General features: G+C 41.2%; 1 protein-coding gene and 1 long non-coding RNA gene across 2 annotated transcripts in view; one reads left to right on the forward strand and one right to left on the reverse strand.

The window, feature by feature from the left end:
• Positions 1–283: 283 nt before the first annotated feature.
• The window catches only part of ca9 (carbonic anhydrase IX), a 93,528-nt gene continuing 71,307 nt past the window's right edge, over positions 284–22,504 (reverse strand). The window contains exons 9-12 of the mRNA XM_063042816.1: positions 14,685–14,729; positions 7,051–7,071; positions 5,618–5,708; positions 284–2,000 (exon numbers count right to left, since the gene is read on the reverse strand). Coding sequence (XP_062898886.1) covers positions 1,940–2,000; positions 5,618–5,708; positions 7,051–7,071; positions 14,685–14,729 — 218 coding nt within the window. The 3' untranslated portion in view covers positions 284–1,939. The remainder of the gene's footprint in view (positions 2,001–5,617; positions 5,709–7,050; positions 7,072–14,684; positions 14,730–22,504) is intronic.
• On the forward strand, positions 11,685–19,216 carry LOC134343907 (uncharacterized). Its single transcript, XR_010017343.1, has 3 exons — positions 11,685–11,816; positions 15,737–15,848; positions 17,228–19,216. It is a non-coding gene; the product is annotated as an uncharacterized LOC134343907 (long non-coding RNA).

Here is a 22,504-nt window from a genome sequence, read left to right on the forward strand (position 1 = left end):
GCAGATCAGATAATAGCCATAGAGAGAAATAAACAGTCAACATTTCAGGTTGAGACCTTTCAGCAGGACTGTCCTGATGAAAGGTCTAGGCCTGTTATTTCCCTCCACTAATGCTGCTTGACGAGCATTTTGTGTGTGTTGCTCCAGATTTCCAGCTCTGCAAAATCTCTTGTGTCTATTTCCTGGGAGATGGGGTGGGGGCCCGGTATATCATTATTCGGGAGTCTCTCTGCCATATTGATAACAGTTATACCCATATGGTTTGAGGTGAAGATTAAATTGCAAGAAACTTAGATAACAGAAAAACACCTTTGAAGAGGAAGATTTTATTCACTGTCAATGGTATTGCCAAGACATTTTGAAATCAGAGCGATTCTTTTGTTCAATTTTAATGCTGTGCTTTGAAATAGTTCCTTTAATATGCCCCTGCAAAGTAAAATCCATACAAAGTAACAAATTGTGGATGTAATTTCACATGTTATTAGAACCTAGGTTAAAACTAATCCTATTCGGTCCAACCCACCAGGTTAATCTGTCTGTCAAAATTATAAATTCAAAGTATTCAGCCTTGTTTTTCAGTTCTTCTAAGAGCTGCCTCATTCTGTGTTGCCATCTTCTGCCAGGTTTGAATCTACCCAACAATCGCTTTGGGTCCCTTCACCCCATCAGAATATCAAACCTTCAGCTCCACTCTCTAGATAACTCTCACTTAAATTTATCCAGTCATTTTCCCATTCTTTTTATAAATCCGTTTCCCCATCTAAATTAAACTATGAAACCCATTGAGACTTCATGAATTAAATACCATTGTATACATAATGCAAATTATTGTAGCATTTCCCTGAAGGCAATAAGACTTGGAGTCTTATCTGCTGATTTGAAATTACAGTTTTTCGTGACTCTCAAAAAACACCTACACTGTAACAGAAACACGAGCTGCAATAATGCTGTTAAAACACATTCACTGTGTCAAACTTGTCAATTCTTAGTACTGATCAGTCCAAGAACATAAGTATTTATCTATGCAAATCCTAATGCCACAACATCCAACTATCCCTACCAAACACATTTTACACGTGTAACCCTGTGGATAATCAGCATCACTCCCGTTCAGTAATATTCCCAAATACTGTTCAACCACATTCCTTTTCCCACAACTATCAGTAATATTTTCCTGACATATTGAGGATAGAATATGAATGCAAAATAAAAAAAGTTTTGATAAGCATTCAGTTATTCACTTGAAGTTGTTTAACTACAGTACGATGTCCATTATCCTTTTCCCTCACAGATGCTGTCTGACCTGCTGTGTTCTTTCAGCAGCTTGTATTTTGCTTTAAGTTCCTGTACCTGAAGTTTCTTCTGCCTCTATCCCTAATTTACCAGCTATACTGCTTTTTCTTTTTAGAGTCGAAGATATACAGAATATAAACGAGCCCCTTGGCCCACTAACAATCAAGCATTACATACATTAGCCCTAACCTAACCCAATTTTTTTTTCCCCACATTCCCATGAAGTGCCTCTGTCCCTGGAGTCTACCATTCATCTACATATGAAGGGCAATTTACAGTGGTCAATTTACTCCAATGCAGATAAGGGAACCATTCCTCAACCCCATAGCATAGTGGATGCCTATCTGTAATAGGTTTAACAGAGGATTAGGCTATGGCAAGGTAGATAGAAGAGATCTGAATGGTAAACTCCACTTCATCCTGTACCCTGTCATTTTTACCCTTTGCATTCAGATCACAACAGATTGATGCTGCAACATTTTCTATTAATAACGAACAAGATAATATGTATATAAGCACAATAACTGAACCAAATCTGACAATGGCAGAGAACAAGCAAACAGCTTGTTCTCTAGAAATCAATAACTTTGGTTCGATCAGCCATTTTCAGTTCCAGATTTGGAAGAAGTAGATATTCACTGCAGTCTCATGCCTCCATTGTAGTCGTTGGTTTATAAATCACCTTCTGTCCACCTTCAGTAGTTAAGCTGAAAAGGCAACATTAAAACAGAAAATTGTACTCAGTGTCTTCAAAAGAGAGTCAGAAACTAAAACAGGTAAGAGATCTCAGGTGTTTACAATAAATAAACACAAGAGATTCCACAGATGCTGGAAATCCAGAGTGTCACACACACAGAATGCTGGAGGAACTTGGGTGGTCAGGTAGCATCTATAGAAAGGAATAAAGAGTCGATGCTCTGGCAGAGACTCTTCAGCATTCTGTGTGTGTTACCTTACAATAAACATATTTTTCAGAATGGAAGATTTAAAATGTTAAACTCTGAAGTGGAGTTTAGCTGATATAAATATGTTAGTTAAGTATCGAGTGGGACTGCAATCGGGGAATTCATTTCCAGTCAGGCATGGTATAATATGCGGTTGATAAAGGTCTGTGGCAGTGTTAAGCGAGAAATAACCGAACAGGGACAGGACTGTGGATCCTACTTATCCCCTTTGAAATACAGTAAATGAGCACTTGGCACACATGGGAACTGATACTTGGGATGATCATGTCCACCATATTTATTGGATCCACTTCAGCGAAAGGTTGAGAAAGCTGGAGTGTTTTTTGGATTGAACCAGGATGGAGGTATACAAAGTGAAGAAGTGCGTAGATGGTGTGGACAGCCAGCGCCTTTTTGCCATGGTGGGAATGGCTAACAAAAGAGGGCCACATTTTAAGATGATTGGAGCAAAGTACAGGGGTCTTACATGGAGTGGTGGGTGTGTGGAATGTGTCGCCAGGGGTGATGGTAGAGGCAGATACATTAGAGATATTTAAGAGTCTCTTACGTTAGATAGATGAAAGGAAAATGGAGGGCTATGTGGGAGGGAAGCATTAGATTTATCTTGGAGTGGATTGAAGGGTTGGCACATTATCATGGGCTGAATTGCAGTACTCTTCTATGTTCTTAAATCAGGATAGAGCCTTTGGATTATTTTTGTTCCAGTGAAAGAAGAGCCTGGTCTCTGAACTTGGATCCTCCAGGTGCCACCATTATAATCATAGCTGGCGATGCAAACTATTTTGTGTACTATTTTATGCCGACTTTAGTTAAATAATGCATGCTTGGAAACATTATTTTCAGGAGTTTTAGCCCATTAATCTAAGAATCTCTGACTTTGAGATGAGATTATATGAGGAGAATTAAAACTTATTTTCTTTAAGTTCAACTCCGCAGATGCTTGATACCATATGATTGACTGATGTTGTGAAGACCACCCATTATATTTTCAAATGGACTATAATGGCTAAATGGAACTCCATGACTATTTCTGAAAATAATTATTTTATCTTTAGCTCAAGGTTAAAATATGTACTTACTGGTGCTGTCAATCATACCATGAACTTTACCCCAGTGGAGAATAATTTATTTATATATATATAATAAATAGAGGAATTAGAAGGACTAGTAGGCTAACCAGTTCCTCAAGCCTGCTTTGCCATTTAATTATGTACTTATACTTATTGTGTTTCTTTTATTATCTACCCTGTGGAGGTAGGATGCTGGGGCTTAATCAGCACATCAGCGACGAGGTTACTCCATGATACAACAGGGATGGGAGCAAAGCTCAGGAAGGCCACCAGAGAGTCGGCTGAAGAGGCAGAAAAGGGCAGCTTTGGCTGTGGCTGAGGAGGAAGGACAGAAATTGAGGGACCAACTAACCCCATTGAAAGCTGCAGGGGGTGGCAGGGAGACACCTGCTCCACCACCAGGAGGTGTACAAGGGCTAAGGGAGTGAATGGCGGTCCCTGGCTGATGACTCTACAGCTGACCTAAGGACACTGGTGGAGGTGCGACAAGCAGCAATGCCAAGCAGGGAACATCTTCCTGTAAGTCTCATTGTTCTTTATTTATTGTGGGGTTTTTTTGTGCTCCATCATATCCAGAGTAACAATTATGTTGTTCTCCTTTACACTTCTATACTGGAAATAACATTAAACAATCTTGAACCTTAATAAGATCATGACTGATTTGATTCTAATATCCACTCCAGATTTCCATCTACCCGTGATAACGTTTCATCCTCTTGCTTTTTGAATATCAGTCTACTTATGCATTAACAATATTCAAAGATGCCTTCCACTTCACTTTCTGGAAGAGGGTTGCAAAGACCTATAACCCTCAGAGAGAAAAATATCCATCTCGACTTTGCACTGTTAAGAAGTAACTATCTGTAGTGAAGTAGGATTGTTCAGAGAAACATTAAAAAGAGATTAGATTTATTTGTCACATGTATGAAGAAACAAACGGTGAAATGTGCTGTCTGAGTCAAATCATATAGGTGAGGATTTTGTTGGGCAGCCAGCATTTATTGCCAGACTTCCAGCGCCAACATAACATAGGGCACAACTCACTAACCCGAACCGTAGATCTTTGGACTGTGGGAGGAAATTGGAGCACCCAGAGGAAACCCGCGCAGTCATGGGGAGAATGTACAAACTCCTTACAGACAACGATGGGATTTGAACCCGTGATCGGTGACCACTGGTGCTGAAAAACATTACGCTAACCACTGTGGTACCGTGCTGCCCATGATACTGTTGGGGACAGAGACAAGAAGTTTGACTGGTGACCAGGTGAAAATTGTTGTCTAGAGTGGATGCTTCTCCAGAACAGAAGGCAGTTTAGTCAAAATAACTATTGTTTGAATGGTGGTGTTTCTGACCAGACCTGGTAAATGTCACCATCTCCTCAGCTGATAGAAATTTTACGATTACTTGCCCGTTGAGAAAGATCCAGAGCTTCACCCAAGAATCTGACCTTTACTTCAAAGGAAGTGAGAGCATGTCTGGGCAGCAGACATGTTTAATTTATTTTATGGCATCCGTTAGTCTTGCGAGACCATGGATCTACGCCTGGAAAGTCTTCACTCTCCAGGGCACAGGCCTGAGCAAGGTTGTTTGGAAGACCAGCAGGTACCCATGCTGCAAGTCTCCCCTCTCCATGACACCAATGTTGTCCAAGGGAAGGGCATTAGGACTCATACAGCTTGGCACCAATGTTGTCACAGAGCAATGTGTGATTAAGTGCTTTGCTCAAGGACACAACACATTCCCTTGACTGGGCTCGGACTCATGACCTTCAGGTAGCTAGTCCAATGCCTTAACCACTTGGCCACATGTTACATTAAAACTAACTTAATTAATAACTAACTTAATTCTGCATCATGAAGGGGAAACAGGATCTCGTGGTGCTGGGGGGTGGTGTGGATTCCAAAATAAATATGCTGAAAGGAGGTAGAGCTTCGAAACAGATTCATAACATAATGTGGTGATCTAACCTTACTCCACTGTAACAGGCCTCAATAGTCGGAGTGGGCACTCCTGCACCTTGGGTGTAACTATAATAAATTTAAAAAGGCGTTCAATACACCAATTACAAGCTGGAGCGTGTGGTGAATCATGCTTTTCTTTTGTTGGTTTATGAATGTTGGTAAGAAGTCTTCAGTGTTAAATAGGTCGATGAAACTAGGTCAGTATTTTTTAAAAGTAAAACTCTCCTAATGGACTGAAGCATTTAACATTGCATTCTATTACATCACTGTTGGCAGTTTCTGATTAGGTCTGAAGTGGATAATAAAAGGTTCTCATCACTCTCACCTTCGTCTTTTCCTTTGTCGCAACACATAAATTACAAAGACCAAAACCGTGCATCCAAACAGGATCCCAAATATAATGGCCAGAATGTCACCTGGAGAAGAAAAACAGATGCATTTCTTAGAGTAACTCACATAAAATGCTGGAGGGCATTCTGTGCACTGCAGTTCCTGAGGAGATGTTGGATTGTGCGTAACAGGAGAGGGATTTCAAAAGCAACCGGCAGGGGCAGTTGGGACTTTCTGCGTGCCACAGTTCCTGAGGTGATGTTGGATTTTGCATAATTAGGCATTTGGCAAGGGCCAATAAAAAATTCTTAATTTTAAGGGGAGTGGCCATTTTGTGAGTGGGCATTGTGTAATTGGATCAGTGATAGAGTGGGGAGTTGAAGCTTTGGATCAAGTGACTTAGGCGAGAAGGGGTGAAGCTTTAGGTAGATTTTTTTCACTTCATTTTCTTTCTTTCTTTCTTATTACAGAGTTAGTGCAGTGGGGATGCCAAACAAGCTAGTGAAATGCTCCTCTTGTGGGAAGAGGGAAGGTCGAGAGACCACCATTGTCCCTGATGACGACATCTGTGAGAAGTGCATCCAGCGGCAGCTTCTTACAGATCTTATTTAGGAACTGGAGCTGGAAATGGAGGAACTCCAGATCATTCAGGAGGCTGATGGGTTGATTGACAAGTGACACTGGGAGGGTGATATACTGAAGCTGTAGGACACAAGTAACTGGGTGACAGTCAGGAGGGGCAAAGAGGATAGGCAGTCAGGTAAAAGACCGAAGAAGAAGAAATCTACAGGAGAGGACATTGGACCATGGAAGTCCCTTCATTTGATTCAGTGTCATCTATCAGCTCATTTATTTCACAAATAAAAGATGTCTGATGCCTTCCCTCTCTCATTCCATAATTTTCAGAGTAAGTTCAGAGGCAGTTGAAGTGAATGCATCATTTTAACCTGAGTTAAAATAGCTTCACTGACAATGGTATTTATAAAGCTCCGCCCTAACTCTGCTGGGTTCCCCATATGTCTGAAATGTAAGACATATTGGCTGAACTTTCACACGAGGAATTCTGCAGATGCTGGAAATTCAAGCAACACACATCAAAGTTGCTGGTGAACGCAGCAGGCCAGGCAGCATCTCTAGGAAGAGGTGCAGTCGACGTTTCGGGCCGAGACCCTTCATCCCGAGATCCAGCAACTTTGATGTGTGTTGGCTGAACTTTCAGTTGTTTTTCAGTTACTTAAGATATTGTATAAAGTGTTTTTTTCCAGTTATTTGTTTATTGAATAAATATCTGTTTTAATGGGAAATATCAAAAAGTTTGTTATGATGACAACTTTTATTTATGATTTTAATCGGAACCCTGTGAGATCAGAATTATTGAATGAATGAATAGTACTTGAAAATATAAGCACAATTGTTTAAAGTACTTACCTAAAGTGACTTGGTTGCCATCTATTGGATTTACAAAAGAAGAAACAAAGAGAAATTATAGATAGCAGAAATAGTGTATCAACATACCATTCAACAGTAAAACAGTACTGTAATTTCATCTGTGCTTTCACTGACATCAAAACTGGCAGCCCTCATCAGATAATTCCTACCTTGCTTATCGCCATGACTCACTGATCTTTCACCAATTGGCTCTTGTGCTTCACTGAGGTCCATTAGAAACAAGTCATAGACTTTGAGGAGGAGGGAGACAAGTAAATTTTGCCTGCACGGATTTTAACTTTATTTTATATACAGATACAGCACAGAACAGGCCCTTCCAGCCCAGTGAGCTGCTCCACCCAGCAACCCCAGCTATTCAACACTAGCTTAATCACAGGACAATTTACAATAACTAATTAACCTCCTCACCAGTACGCATTTAGATTGTAGGAGGAAACCAAAGCACCCGGAGGAAACTCATGCCGTCATGGGAAGAACATCCAAAATCCTTACAGACAGTGATGGAATTGAATTCCGAATTTGGGAATGCCCAGAACTGTAATAGTGTCATGCTACATGCTACACTACTGTCAAAGAAGAAAACCGAGCTTTCTTCTTTGTTGACAAAGTGACTTTAACTCAAAAATTATGCCTAATGAAATGAAAATTCTGAAGCATGCAGACCCAGGTCAAATGTATGGACTGAGAGTACATTTTAGATCTAATAACTATCAAGCACCTACTCCTGTAGGAGTAAGTGAAAAGTGAAAAAAAATCTGCCCAAGCTTTCAGAACTATGAATTTAGATAAATAATTTAACACCTTTAATTTTTTTCCACTGACTCTGTGATATTGTATAAACTTAGTAGAAATGTTTGTTGGTGCCTAGTGATTCAATGTTTACAATGCCGATAAAAAGTATTCACCCCCCCTGCAAGTTTTCATGTTTTATTGTTGTACAACATTGAATCACAATAGATTTAATTTGGCTTTTTTGACAGTGATCAACAGAAAAAGACCCTTTCGTGTCAAAGTGAAAAGAGATCTCCACAAAGTGATCTGAATTAATTATAAATTAATTTCTTTTTCTGTTGATCAGTGTCAGAAAAGCCAAATTAATCCACTGTGATTCAATATTATAAAATAATAAAACATTAAAACTTCCGGGAGGGGGCAGGGCAAATACTTTTTATAGGCACTGTATACGAGAGGTGATTGATAAGTTTGTGGCCTAAGGTCGAAGGAGTCAATTTTAGAAAACCTAGCACATTTATTTTTCAACATAGTCCCCTCCTACATTTACACATTTAGTCCAGCGGTTGTGGACCATACGGAATTGACAATAAACTGGACTGATCAAAGAACACTGAGGCTGTCTACAAGAAGGTTCAGAGCCGTCTCTATTTCCTGAGGAGACTGAGGTCCTTTAAAATCTGCCGGACGATGCTGAGGATGTTCTACGAGTCTGTGGTGGCCAGTGCGATCATGTTTGCTGTTGTGTGCTGGGGCAGCAGGCTGAGGGTAGTAGACACCAACAGAATCAACAAACTTATTCATAAGGCCAGTGATGTTGTGGGGATGGAACTGGACTCTCTGACGGTGGTGTCTGAAAAGAGGATGCTGTCCAAGTTGCATGTCATCTTGGACAATGTCTCCCATCCACTACATAATGTACTGGGTGGGCACAGGAGTACATTCAGTCCGAGACTCATTCCACCGAGATGCAACACAGAGCGTCATAGGAAGTCATTCCTGCCTGTGGCCATCAAACTTTACAACTCCTCCCTTGGAGGGTCAGACACCCTGTGCTGATAGGCTGGTCCTGGACTTATTTCCTGGCATAATTTACATATTACTATTTAATTATTTATGGTGCAACTGTAATGAAAACCAATTTCCTCCGGGATCAATAAAGTATGACTATGACTATGACTATCCTGAACCTCCAGAAAGTGCCCTCAGAAGGGTGATTGATAAGTTCGTGGCCTAAGGTAGAAGGAGATGAGTTATACAGCTCTTATTACATGCACTTGCAGTTCAACTCTTTGAGCGATTATGCAGAAAGTTTGAGGTTAATAACTCATCGGGGTGATTGATGTTCGTGGCCTAAGGTAGAAGGAGAAGAGTTATTAATTTCAAACTTTCTGCATAATCACTCAAACAGTTGAACTGCATGTGCATGTAACGAGAGCTGTATAACTCATTTCCTTCTACCTTAGGCCACAAACTTATCAATCACCCCTTGTATGTTTAAAGTCTGGAACATTAGTTAGAATCAGGATTAAAACTTCTTTCAAACTATTTGCATTTAATGTATATTCTTGCTGAAATATCTAGTCTTCTCTATCCAAATATAGATGTACTGTATATAGAAACCACCTGGGTGGATGGCTGTTTGCCTATCATTATCTGTGAGAAAGTAGACCAGAGGGAATGATTGAATGATGTTGAGAAAGGGTTAAAAGGGAAAATAAAGGCAAAACAGTGTATAAAAACTGTCATTTTGGTCTGCAGACCAATTAATTTAACTTGAATGACTTCAGGAAAGCCTTGAGCTAGTTTCCTGCAGGAGCCAAGAGAAATCTTTGCACCAGTCTATCAATCTAATGTTAATCGATGTCATTCTATGGATCACAACTATTTATGGTTTTATCATAGTTTTCCCATCATAGGGAATTGCGCGTCTCATGACTTGATGATTACCAAGCAATCAGAAACCAAACGATATCTAACTCACACAGTTTCGCTTTGAAACAACATTAAAACCACACCCAGCACAATAACAGAAACTATAATAATTCACAATAGCTTATATCAAGACTGCATGATCCTCAAAATATATCACCTTTGGTCTATAACATCGTTGATATCAACAGTGGTATTACTCTGCCCAACCGTCCCCACGCATAGTTACCACATCACAGAAGGTGAGGCATATAACATAAATTAATCCGGTAAGGCATTTTAAATAGAAGCAGTTTTTTGAATATCTATTTATTTTCTTGATAATATCTTGCCAGGTACATTTTAGGATATGTTTGAAGTTGTATTAAACCAGTTCACTAGATGATTCTAGTTTTTGTCCAAGCAGATGCTAAGTTTGTTGATCTACTGAGAAGCTAAACATCCCCAGTGCTTATTTTACAAATAAAATAAATTTTATTTGTTTTTCTATTTTTTATAATTATAGATACAGCACGGTAACAGGTCCCCCTCTGCACAACAAAACCGCGCTGCCCTAGTACAACCATGCCACAAGTTACCCTGCGAACCGGATCTTTGGAATATGGGAGGAAACTGGATCACTAGGAGTAAATGCACATGGTCACAGACAGAACGTACAAACTCCTTGTGGACAGCCGCAGAACTGAATGCAGGTTGCTGGCGCTGTAATAGCTTTAAGCTAACTGCTACACTACCAAGTCATCAAAATCAGCTGGAAGTTCGACAGCATTAAATTTAATTACAGCTGCCTTTTAAAAGAATGGTGATCTGGATGAAATCAGTGAAAAACAAATATTTGAAGTAGGAGCAGGAGACGGCTATTGGGTCCCTCAATCTTTCTCTACTGTTTGCTCTGATTGTACCCACAAAGATAATATTCCTATGTGCTTCATACAGAATTGTCTATGCAATATCTATGTCAGACACATAGATATTCCCGTCTCTCTGCAATAACCTACTACCCACTTACTTAGCAGGAAAGCTATTTGAAGACTCTTCTTCCAGTGCCCTTGATGGCTTGTTCCTCTGAGAGCAAAACAGCTCTGAGTTTAAATAAGCAAACTGTTACTGTTGCACTGTGATCATTGCAGAGAACAAGTTTAGAAATAAAAGAGGCAGTAGTGCATGGATTTAGCATCACGTGCTTTCCGGGACTGCTCAAGCTAAAGACTGTTGCATTATGAGAAAATACTCAACCTCAAAACCTTTATGATTCTAGGTTACTCTCCCTTTAAGCGTTCCCTTCATGACTGAACTTCGGCCTTCTGAGGACCCAGACTACAATTCACACTAACTAGCCTCCAGGTACCCGAGGAACTGCAGGTGCCAGAAATCTGGACTCGCCCAGCAGACCAAGCGGCCCTGCTGAAAGAGAAACTGAGTTAGCTGTTGAGGTCAAACACCCTTCATCAGAACTGGGATAGAATTGTGGACTATTGATTTTGAGTCATTGCCAACTTCAGTGCTATCTACATAACCTTGTAGGGTCCTGGCAGTAACCCAACCAAATGTTTTCCAAGAAGACTATCTGTTATTAACCTTACAGGCTTCAGCCAGTCAAAGACAGTGGCTTCCACAAGTCTGTAATAGCTTTATCGTCATAAAATATTCACCTACATCTTGAGGCAAAGTTCAAGGTGAGGTTTACTGCCACTATTAACTTATATTGCATCCGGCTACCTCATTGTGATGCAGCAAACAGCTCATAAGAACCTCAAACAACAGGAATTCTGCAGATGCTGGAAATTCAAGCAACACACATCAAAGTTGCTGGTGAACGCAGCAGGCCAAGCAGCATCTGTAGGAAGAGGTGCAGTCGACGTTTCAGGCCAAGACCCTTCATCAGGACGTAGGGTCTCGGCCTGAAACGTCGACTGCACCTCTTCATAAGAACCTCAATGCTTTCACATAAAAAATGCTGTTCCCTTGTTAAATAGCAATAGGTAAATGTTTGTAAAACACATAAATATTTCAGCAGCCACATGATTGAACTGGCTGTGTATTTTGAAATATTTCATTATCTTAAACACGACTTTTTTGGGGTAAGTTTAAATATTATATTACGTGACCAACTATAATCTTAATTATGTTAAGATTAAGGGACTGTTTTGTTGACTGTGTGCTGTGATGTTTTATATTCTGTATTTTTCGCTTGTTTTTTTTTGCTGCTTGCGTGATTTGTTCTTTTTTTTGCACGTTGGGGTTTTGATGTTTTTCTTTGAATGAGTTCCATGGGTTTCTTTATTTTGTAGCTGTGTGAGTGAAGATGAAGCTCTGGGTTGTATACTGCAAACATACTTTGATAATAAAAGTACTTTGAATCTTTGAAGATCTATTCTTGGTTGACATTTTCACACCTGACTCAAAGCATTGAAGTTTATCGTCCTGTGGTTCGGATTCAGGTTCAGGTCAGTTCCATAATTTGCTTTTCCAATAAAGGCAGGCGTTCTCATGCAGAGTCAGAGAGAGAGAGATGCAGCACTGAAAGAGGCCTGTTGGACCTTCATCTGTGCTGGCCATCAGTCACACATTTACAATGATCTTACTTTAATCCCATTTTTCAGTTCCCTCCGCATTCTCATCAACAATCCCAGATTCCATTACCTACTTACATATTAGAGGTAATTTACAGTGGTCAATTAACTCACAACCCACAGGTCTTTGGACTGTGTGATGACACTGTCCTGGAGGGAAAGGGCACAGTGGTAATCTGCAGACAGCACCTAAGGTCAGGATTGCATCAGGATCTCTGGCAACAGCCCCAGCGCCACCAATTGCTATTCTCTTGGTATTTTGATGAATATTGCCCAATCAGCCAACCATACAAATGTAGTTGGTGTGGTTAGGTTGTTGGGAAGGGGGCAGGAAGGAAGCCGGTGCCTGAAGGAGCCGGTGCAGGCCACGAGTCAAAGATAATGATGTAATTAGGACAGGGAGTGATTCTGTTGTTTAGCATATTGGTGAGTGTCCTTGTGGCAGGAATGTTTTTGACATGTACTTTGACATTACCAGCCACTCAAAGCACAAATTCCAGTTACATCATGAAGGATCCCACCCACCCTGCTCATGGACTGTTCATCCCACTCACATCAGGGAGGAGGCGACTATGCAGTCACTCCAGGACCGCCAGGTTCAAAAACAGTTATTTTCTCCAAGCAGTAAAGCTGATCAACACGTCCACCCACTAATCCACCCCTCTACAATTCCCAACCACCACTACTTTATCATTTCCTGTTAGTCATCTTATGTACAAACACTCCAGTGCCTGCCATCACTTTATGGACATACAGTCCATGTATATAAGTTATCTCATATATTTACATTATATTTATTGTATTTTTTATTATTGTGTTTTTTATCTTGTGTTAATTGGATTTGGATCTGGACTAACAATTATTTCATTCTCCTTTACACTTGTGTACTGGAAGTGACATTAAACAATCTTGATTTGTGGAGAGGAGAAGGAATTATAGACATTGTGGATTAAAACCTTGCATCAGGACCTCATGTAGGGGTTTGACTCAAAACGATGATAATTCCTTCCCTTCCCAAAACTGCTGCTCGACCTGTTGAGTTCCTCCAGCTGATTGCTTGTTACTAAAACAGGTTGCCCTGGTTGTGATTGATGATGGCTACACCCAGAACAATTTAGTTTAAGTGGGCCTACAATGCTCTGAAAGAAGACATTTTCATGAGTAAGTGATATTAGAAATGCAAGGTTAAATCACTCTATGTGAAATGACCGGAAATGCCTTGTAATGCTTTTCATTATAGAGGCTGAATTTTGAATCCATTATAATTTACACAGACATGCTAAATGGCTGGAAGTAGTTTAAAAGTTCATTAATGAACCCAAAGGGTGCATTTTAGGATTTGTTTTCAGTCTATCTTGAAGAAAATAAGTTTGACAGGATGATAATCAGGGGCAAAGAAGTAGTGTGGCAGTTTTCATGGTTTCAATGTTAATTCAGAAATCTGATGGCAGAGGGGAAGAAGCTGTTCCTAAATCATTGAGTGTGTGTCTTCAGGCTCCTGTTCCTCCTTTCTGATTGTAGCAATGAGATGAGGGCATGACCAGGGTGATCAGACACCTTAATGATGGGTGCTGCCTTTTCGAGGTGTTGCTCCTTGAAGATGTCCTGGATGCTGTGGAGGCTAGCGTCTATGATCGAGCTGAATGAGTTTACAACTTTCTGCAGCTTACTTCAATCCTGTGCAATTCTTCCCCCACCCATACCATACAGTGATGCAGCCAGTTACAATACTGTATATGGTACATCTGTAGAAATTTGTGAGCATCTTTGGTGATATACCACATCTCCTCAAACTCCTAACTCTTGTCACGCCTTCTTTGTAGCTGCATTAGTATGCTGGGCTAGGATAGATCCTCAGAAGTGTTGACAGCCCGGGACTTGAAATTGCTCACCCTTTCCACTTCTGATCCTTCTATGAGGATTGGTGTGTGTGCCCTTGTCTCACCCTTTCTGTGGGTTGATCACCAGAAACAGAATTAGCACAGCAGACAACAAAACAATTTGTTAGCATCCAGTGTAAGGATGTGGTCAAAATTAGTTCCTTCATCAATAGTGCTCTGTTGCCCAAAAATAATCCTAGGATGCATTTCTGAGATGGTCTTTGGGCATTGGGACTTGTATATAACTTATCCTTTAACTAATGCTCTCTAATGGATGTGCAAACATAAAAGAAAGCAGCTCCCATGACAAGAACTGTTCATGTAATGATGACTCTATATTTTATATCATTTCTACTTGATACTCAATTTCAAAAAAGGATGTTGTTTTATTTTCAGACCATATTCATAAAATAAAAACAAGGTGGTATAAAAATTCTGGAACAGTACAGTTGAACTACAGTTATTCATGTTTCAGTCAGAGTAGGAATCACAGTACCTGATTTGTATTCTCCATCTGATTCAGCAATGTCCTCTGTATGAACTGTGGGCACAAAACTCTATGTTATTTGAATTGCTAGATGGCGCTCTCAACTGCTTAAATCAAATTAAATGTTAAAGACGTTTAATCTGTAAGAGAGGCAAAATGTTATCGAGTAACAATTAAACGAGCTAAATTTCCATTTGAATCACAATTATATTCCTTTATTTCCTCACTTGATTAATTAGAATCAGCTTGTCAAAATAATTGAAGCAAACTACAAACAGCTAAAAAATTGAAAAAGGATCTAGTGCCTTCCTGCCATATATGACGGATAAACTCTTCTCGGGCTTCCAGCCAGGTACAGATATTGATTATGACGGACATGCCAATGGCTTTTGGGGCCACCTAGTAAAGAAAGCCATTGAAATAAAACTAGACGAAAAGAATTAAAAAAAACTGAGGTCTCATTCTAAGTCAGAACTGGAATTCAATTATAAACAAGGTGGGAGAGTGGAAACCTAATTGGATGAGGACTAACCAATCAGGAGGAACAGACAACAAGGGACTAAATACCACTGGGCTAGACATGCCCAGACATCATCTCTGATGAAGATGGCAAAGTTTGTCATCAAAACGTCAGTTGTAATCAACTCCTGTACCCAGCTGGAAGCCTGAGAAGAGTTTATTAGCTAAAAGACTATTAAATTTGCACTTTACCTTTTAGTGACTAAATTTAACTAATCATACTTGTATTGGAATGGGTATATTCATTCTGATAAAGGAGATCTGATTAGTGGTGTGTTACAGCAGTTCTCCAGATTGTCTCCTATCCACACTTGTCCCTTCATCATAAAACAGAAACCCCCATCCCCTTTTTTCCACAACAGAGTTCATTTTGAAAGGTTCATGAAAAAGCAGTGGGAGTTCTGGAGCAGACCTTTCCTATTTTATGTTTGCTTTATCCAAGGGGGATAAATGGAAGCTGCAATGAACTGGAGACCTGACGTAGACTGGGGGGACCTCCAAACTTGTATTCCCATTTCCAACCTCCCTTTTCCATCCAACAGACTTGCACCTTCGCTCTGTCCGCAATAAGCAGGATTTCCTGGTGGCCGATCGTTTTAATTCCACTCCCCATACGCATTCCAATCTTGGTTCACGGTCTACTCTACAGCCAAGGTGAGGCCACTTTCAAGTTGGAGAAATAATACCTCTTATTTTGTCTGGGTAGCCTCCAACCTGACAACATGAATATCAATTTCTCTAACTTCTGGTAATTTCTCCCCCACCCCCCCACTCTCTTCTCCATTCCCCATTCTGGCTATCCTCTTACCCTCTTCTTCTCCTCACGTACCTGTCACCTCCCTCTGGGGCTCCTCCTACATCCCTTCCTTCTATGCTCCACGCTCCTCTCCTATCAGATTCCTTCTTCTTCAGCCCTTTACCTTTTCAACCTATCATCTCCCAGCTTCTCACTTCATTTCCTGCCCCCATCCACCTGTGTTGCCCCTCACCTTCTAGCTTTTACCCTTTTCTCTCCCACCATCTTCTTATTTTGGATTCTTTCCCCTTCCTTCCCAGTCCTGATGGAAAGGACTCAGTCAGAAATACCAGCTCTTTATTCCTCTCCATAGAGGCTATCTGACATGTCATTTTGTATGTGTTTAATGAAATAATTATTTTTTAGGTGTTGTCTCAATTCAAACACATGAGAAAACTTGTTTAAATATTGCTTAATCATACTTAATATGTCACTGTTTCAAAATTCTGTAGAATTTAGATTGAGTACCTATTTAGACATATAAGATTATTAAGGGATTGGACAAGATAGAGGCAGGAAATATGTTCCAGATGCTGGGAGAGTCCAGTACCAGAAGGCATGGTTTAAGAATAAGGGGTAGGTCATTTAGGACAGAGTTGAGAAGGAACTTCTTCTCCCAGAGAGTTGTGGAGGTGTGGAACGTGCTGCCTCAGAGGGCAGTGGAGGCCAATTCTCTGGATGCTTTCAAGAAGGAGCTAGATAGGTATCTTATGGATAGGGGAATCAAGGGTTATGGGGACAAGGCAGGAACCGGGTATTGATAGTAGATGATCAGCCATGAACTCAGAATGGCGGTGCAGGCTCGAAGGGCCGAGTGGTCTACTTCTGCACCTATTGTCTATTGATTTCTTCCTTTAGAGAGAAGATTAGCAATTGTTTCATATTAGATTAGATTAGATTATGAGGACATACAGTCCTCTTTTGTTGTCATTTAGTAATGCATGCATTAAGAAATGATACAATATTTCCTTTAGAATTCCAGTGCAGGGATTCAGATCAGTTAGTGACATGAGTTTCGAGGTGAATACTTCTCTCTTCTAGATTCAAGACCCTTTGCCTCACTATGGACAGTCAAGGAGGCAAGTCTAAATAATTTAATGGCCAACGAAGCAAAATACAGGGAAATCTACTGGACTGTTATAAAAGAACCAAACATTCACAGCTCAAAATTGATTTATTATGAATGTACATACAGTATATTTCACCATATACTACGCTAAAGTTTATTTTCTTGCAGGCATGCAGAGTAGAATCAATGAGAAACATTTCCTGTAATTGAAGAAGTCTTCACTGCATGAGCAAAGATCCTTCTGAAACTCAGTAGGAACTTTAAACTGTAACAGTAAAACAATACTGCTTTATTTCCTCTCTTTGTAGGAGACTCGCCCAGGTTTTGTGATATATTACGTTTTCTGGGCAAGTTTGTACTTAAGCACAATGGAAGATGGAATTGAGTAAGGTTTACCCAGAGTGTTGAAACAGAATGTAAATTAGGCAACACACCCAGTCGTTTCAACCAAAGGTCAAGTCTGTTGAAGGCATTGTAAAAATGATAGATTCTGAGTCACAATTTGGTAAAAATGTACAAGTCATGGGCCATTTTCTCATTCACACATTAAACTATATTTATAGCTGATGATTAGGAGAAGGGGTGTGGAAACCATAAAGGGTCATAATGTCACAATAAAACTGAATCTATCTCTGCTTACTAGTGCTGTACATAATTAATGACTATTATTTTAGCTAATAACTGTATGAATAATCCCATTAAATGTCATGAGGCTTGTTAAAGCTGATAAAGCTTAAGATAGTGAACCTGACCGGTAACTCATTCACCCCAAGGTTAATCGCTGGTTTCTGCTCTGTGCTTTGCCTGTGGACCTCAGCCTCTGCTGTAACTGTGCTGTGGTGAGTAGCTTCACCAACCCTGTGTTGAGGAAGTGCAATTTCAGGGCACCTTTTCATTTCCAGCTGTGACCCGTGTTAGTAAGGGAATGGAATTGCGTGGGGGTCAGGGTCTGCCTTTGGTTATGGCGAGTGTTGCCTGCCAGTGCCTATGGCACTTGGAGAAGACTGTTTCAAAGATCCAGCAGAAGTGTGACAGGCCTAACGGGCCTCATATATGCTGTACGTTTCATACGACCGATGATCTGATCGGAGGTGCAAGCTGATAAAGATGAAAGCAGCAAGAGTTAATACAGAGGTGGCATGGTAGCATGGCAGCCCACATAACGCTTTACAGCGCCAGCAATCAGGGTTCAATTCCTGCCATTGCCTATGAGGAATTTGCAAACACTTCTGTGACCGTGTGGGTCTCCTCCAGGTGCTCGAGTTTCCTATCAAATTCCAAAAATATATGGGTTTATCAATGGTTAGTAAATTGTGGGCATGCTTCGTTGCTGTCAGAGTACAACAGCCTGTCCATAGGGCATTCTTGGACTATGTTGGTCGTTGATGCAAACCACACATTGTACTGTATAGTTTGATAGTTCGATGTGCATATGGCAAATATTCTTTGAAAATCTTTATATTAAAAAATGAATTTACAGAAGTTCAGCCAGCAGAAGTGTTCAATTGTAACATTTAAGCAAAGTTTGGATGGGTACGTGGATGAGAGGTATGGAGGACTATAGTCTGGATGCAGGACTAAAGATAAAGATTAATTATATTTATGACATGTACATCAAAACATACAGTGAAATGCATCATTTTACATCAAATGAAATTGTGCTGTGGAGCCCACAAGTGTTGCAAAGCATCCAGCACCAAGATAGCATGCCAAGATACTCAGTAACAGCTTTTGGAATGTGGGAGGAAACTGGGGCACTTGGAGGAAACCCCAGTCATGCTGGCTGAGGGATAATCACCTGGGATCAATCTCCCCATTGCAGCTGCATTCTCCACAGAGAATGGAGGAGTAGCACCAAGATAGGCGTAGGGTGGGGGTGGGGGATATGTGTGTGGGGATGGGGGATATGTGTGTGGGGGTGGGGGATATGTGTGTGGGGGTGGGGGATATGTGTGTGGAGGTAGCCAATAAAGTGTGAGAAAAGTCTGGGGTCATCACTGTAGGAAATGGAGAATGACTGCTGCCATCAGTAGATGAAAGGAGGATAAGGGAACATGGGGTACTTGCCTTAGAGAAAGAAAGAAGATAACATTTTGATCTCAGGGCAATGAGGGCATGGAGTGCTTCCACACAATGGGTATTTATAGTGGGCACTTTGAGAATGAACTCCACCATGGCTGGGCCCCAAAGTGAAAGAGTTGTTCAGTGGCCTAAATTTCCTTCCTTTTCTTTTCCACTTACTTGGCATACCTGGAAACACCACTACTTGAAAATCCCCCTCCAAGTCACCCACCACCCTGACTTGGAACATATCGCTGTTCCTTCATTGTTGCTGGGTCAAAGTCACGGAATTCCCTCCTTAACAGCACTGTGGGTGTACCTACACCTCGGGGACTGCAGCTCATCACCACCTTCTCAAGGGCAACTAGAGATGGGCAATAAATGCTGACTTAGCTGGCAATACCCACATCCCATACATGAATAAACTAAAAAACTTTGCTTTGAATACCAGTGTTTCCAACCATTCCCAGCTCATGGGGGGCAGGTCTGAGTTTTTAAGGATCAAGAAAGAAAACTAGCACATCTACCAAATGGAGGAAATCAATACTTGAAAACACACATACAAACAAATATTGGAGGAACTCAGCGGTCAGGCAACACCTTATGGAGGGGAATAAACAGTCGACATTTTGGGTCAAAATCCTTCATCAGGACTGGAAAGGAAGGGGGCAGAATTCAGAATAAGAAGGTGGTAGGAAGAGAAGGAATACAAGCTGGCAGGTGCTGGGTGAAGGTAGGTGAGGGGAAAGATGGGTAGGTGGAGGTGGAAGGATGAAGTCAGAAGCTGGAAGGTGATAGGTGGAAGTAGAATCTGCTCATGGGAGAAAGGGAAAGTAAAGGGGTGCCAGAGGGAGGTGATAGTGAGGTGAGGAGAAAAGAAGGGGTAAGAGGGAAACCAGAATGGAAAAAGAGAAGGGGGAGGGTTAGAAACTACCAGAAGTTAGAGAAAATTATATTCATGCCATCCGATTGAAGGTTGATATTTGAAAACTAGCATTTTCAAAGGATCTTGGTGGACACAGGGTTACAGGAGAGAGTGCTATTCCTGGAAAAGACACTGAGTTCAAAAACCTTTACATACTGTAATGACAGTAATTCTTTGAAAGCTCCTCTTTGGACTGCAGTGAATTTTAGATCGACTCATCCTAAGCTTGGTATGATGTGACTCTGAGTTGAGGCCAAACACAAATCCACCACCTTTTGTGAAATGTTTCAGTTTGGTTCAGATGAGTCAGAACTGGCTGTGAGTTCCACGTATGGAATGAAGCTCCCATTTCACAGGTGTCACCTTCAGAGACAAGATGGATCTGAACAAGAATCAAAGGGCACAGGGAGACTGACTAGGCCTGATAAAAGCAGCTTGGTTTGAAAGGTGCACACACAAGATGCTGGAGGTACTCAGACGGCCAGGAGCATCGATGGAAAAGAGTAAATAGTTGATATTTTGGGCTGAGACCCTTCATCAGAACTGGAGAAAAAAGATGAGAAGCTAGAGAAAGAAAGTGGGGGGGGGAGGAGGGTAGGAAGAAGTTCAAGGTAATAGGTGATAGATGAAACCAGGAGAGGGGGAGGGGGTGAAATAAAGAGCTGGGAATTCGATTGGTGAAAGATAAAGGGCTGGAGAACTGAGAATTTGATAGGAATGCACAGAAGGCCATGGAAGAAAGAACAGGGGGAGGAACACCAGAGAGAGGTGATGGGCAAGTAAGGAGATCAGGTGAGAGGGGGAAATGGGAATGAGAAATGGTGAAGAGAGGGTGGGTCATTACCAGAAGTTCGAGAAATTGATGTTCATGCTATCAGGTTGTGCTCCCTTCCTCTTTCTTCCATGGCCTTCTGTCCTCTCCTATCAGATTTCCCCTTCTCCTGCCCTTGATAGCTTTCACCAATCAACTTCCCAGCTCTTTACTTCACATCTTCCCATCTCCTGGTTTCACCTATCATCTATTACCTTGTATTTCTTTCTCCCCTTCCCCTCACCTTCTTACTCTGACCTCATCTTTTTTTCTCCAGTCCTGATGAAGAGTCTCAGTCCAAAACGTCGACTGTTTACTCTTTTCCATAGATGCTGCCTGACCTGCCGAGTTCCTCCAGCATTTTGTGTGTATTGCTTAGATTTCCAGCATCCAAGAGATTTTCCCTTGTTTGTGATGGTTCAAAAGCTACCTCTGAAGTAAATTTTCCCTCATTAATGTCTACCTATACACTACAGATGGCTCCCAAGATATTGGAAGTGATCCACATTTTGCAGGGTTTTGTTTTGGACATTTATTGTCAGAGGGTGGTGTTGCATTGTGAGGGCAGGTAGGTAGAGGACCATTATTTTGCAGACATTGAGTGAAAGATCATTCTCTTGTATGCTTCTGTGAGTGAGGCATTGATGATGAAGCATAGTTTCTGACCATGTGCAAATACAAGTATTGTTCACTAAGCTATCATAGAAAGCCAAAATTAGCGTGACATCAACGCCCCAGCACAGCCTTTGGCCTTCTGAGGAAAATAATGTCTGAAGTTCAAAGTTGCTGCCTTCCTGAATGCTTCTCTCCACAAAAGCTAAGTCCTCAATACCAGGGGTCCACAACCTCTTTTGCACCGCGGACCAGTTTAATATTGACAATATTCTTGCGGACCGGCCGACCGGGGTGTGGGGGGTGTTCAAGTCGGGTTAAACTCACCTCAACATGTCTTTTACAGTTAGGGTTGCCAACTTTCTCACTCCCGAATAAAGGACAAAAGTCGCAGTCAAGTCCCGGGCCACTTTACCCCAGGAAAGACTACCATGACCATGAAGCCTTGCGTGGGCACCTGTGTGCGCATGCGTGACGTGCGCATGTGATGTGCGCATGCACGTACGTGCCGATTTTTTTCACCACAAGTTGGTTTTGCCTTCATCTTCCCGACTATACTGCACATACATTATTTCTACTTTATATAGGCTGTGTATTTATCATATCATTCCTGCTTTTACTATACGTTAGTGTTATTTATTTTTGGTTTTATGTGTTATTTGATATGATTTGGTAGGTTATATTTTGGGTCTGGGAAGACTCAAAAATTTTTCCCATATAAATTAATGGTAATTGCTTCTTCACTTTACGCCATTTCGGCACGAAAGTTTTCATAGGAATGCTTTACCTTAGCAGGGGAAATACGGGACAAGGGCAGTCCCGTATGGGACAAACCAGTTTAGCCCAATATACAGGATGTCCCGGCAGATATGGGACAGTTGGCAACCCTATGTTCAAGTTCAACAGTGCATGACAGGGAAAGAGGAAAGGTGCAGCTGACCCATATCGTTTCCTTGCGGCCCGGTACCGGTCTGCGGCGCAGTGGTTGGGGACCGCTGCTCAATACCATCAATAGTGCCTCCAAAATGATCCTCCA

Source organism: Mobula hypostoma, chromosome 3, assembly GCF_963921235.1.
Source record: "Mobula hypostoma chromosome 3, sMobHyp1.1, whole genome shotgun sequence".
Lineage (NCBI taxonomy): Eukaryota > Metazoa > Chordata > Chondrichthyes > Myliobatiformes > Myliobatidae > Mobula > Mobula hypostoma.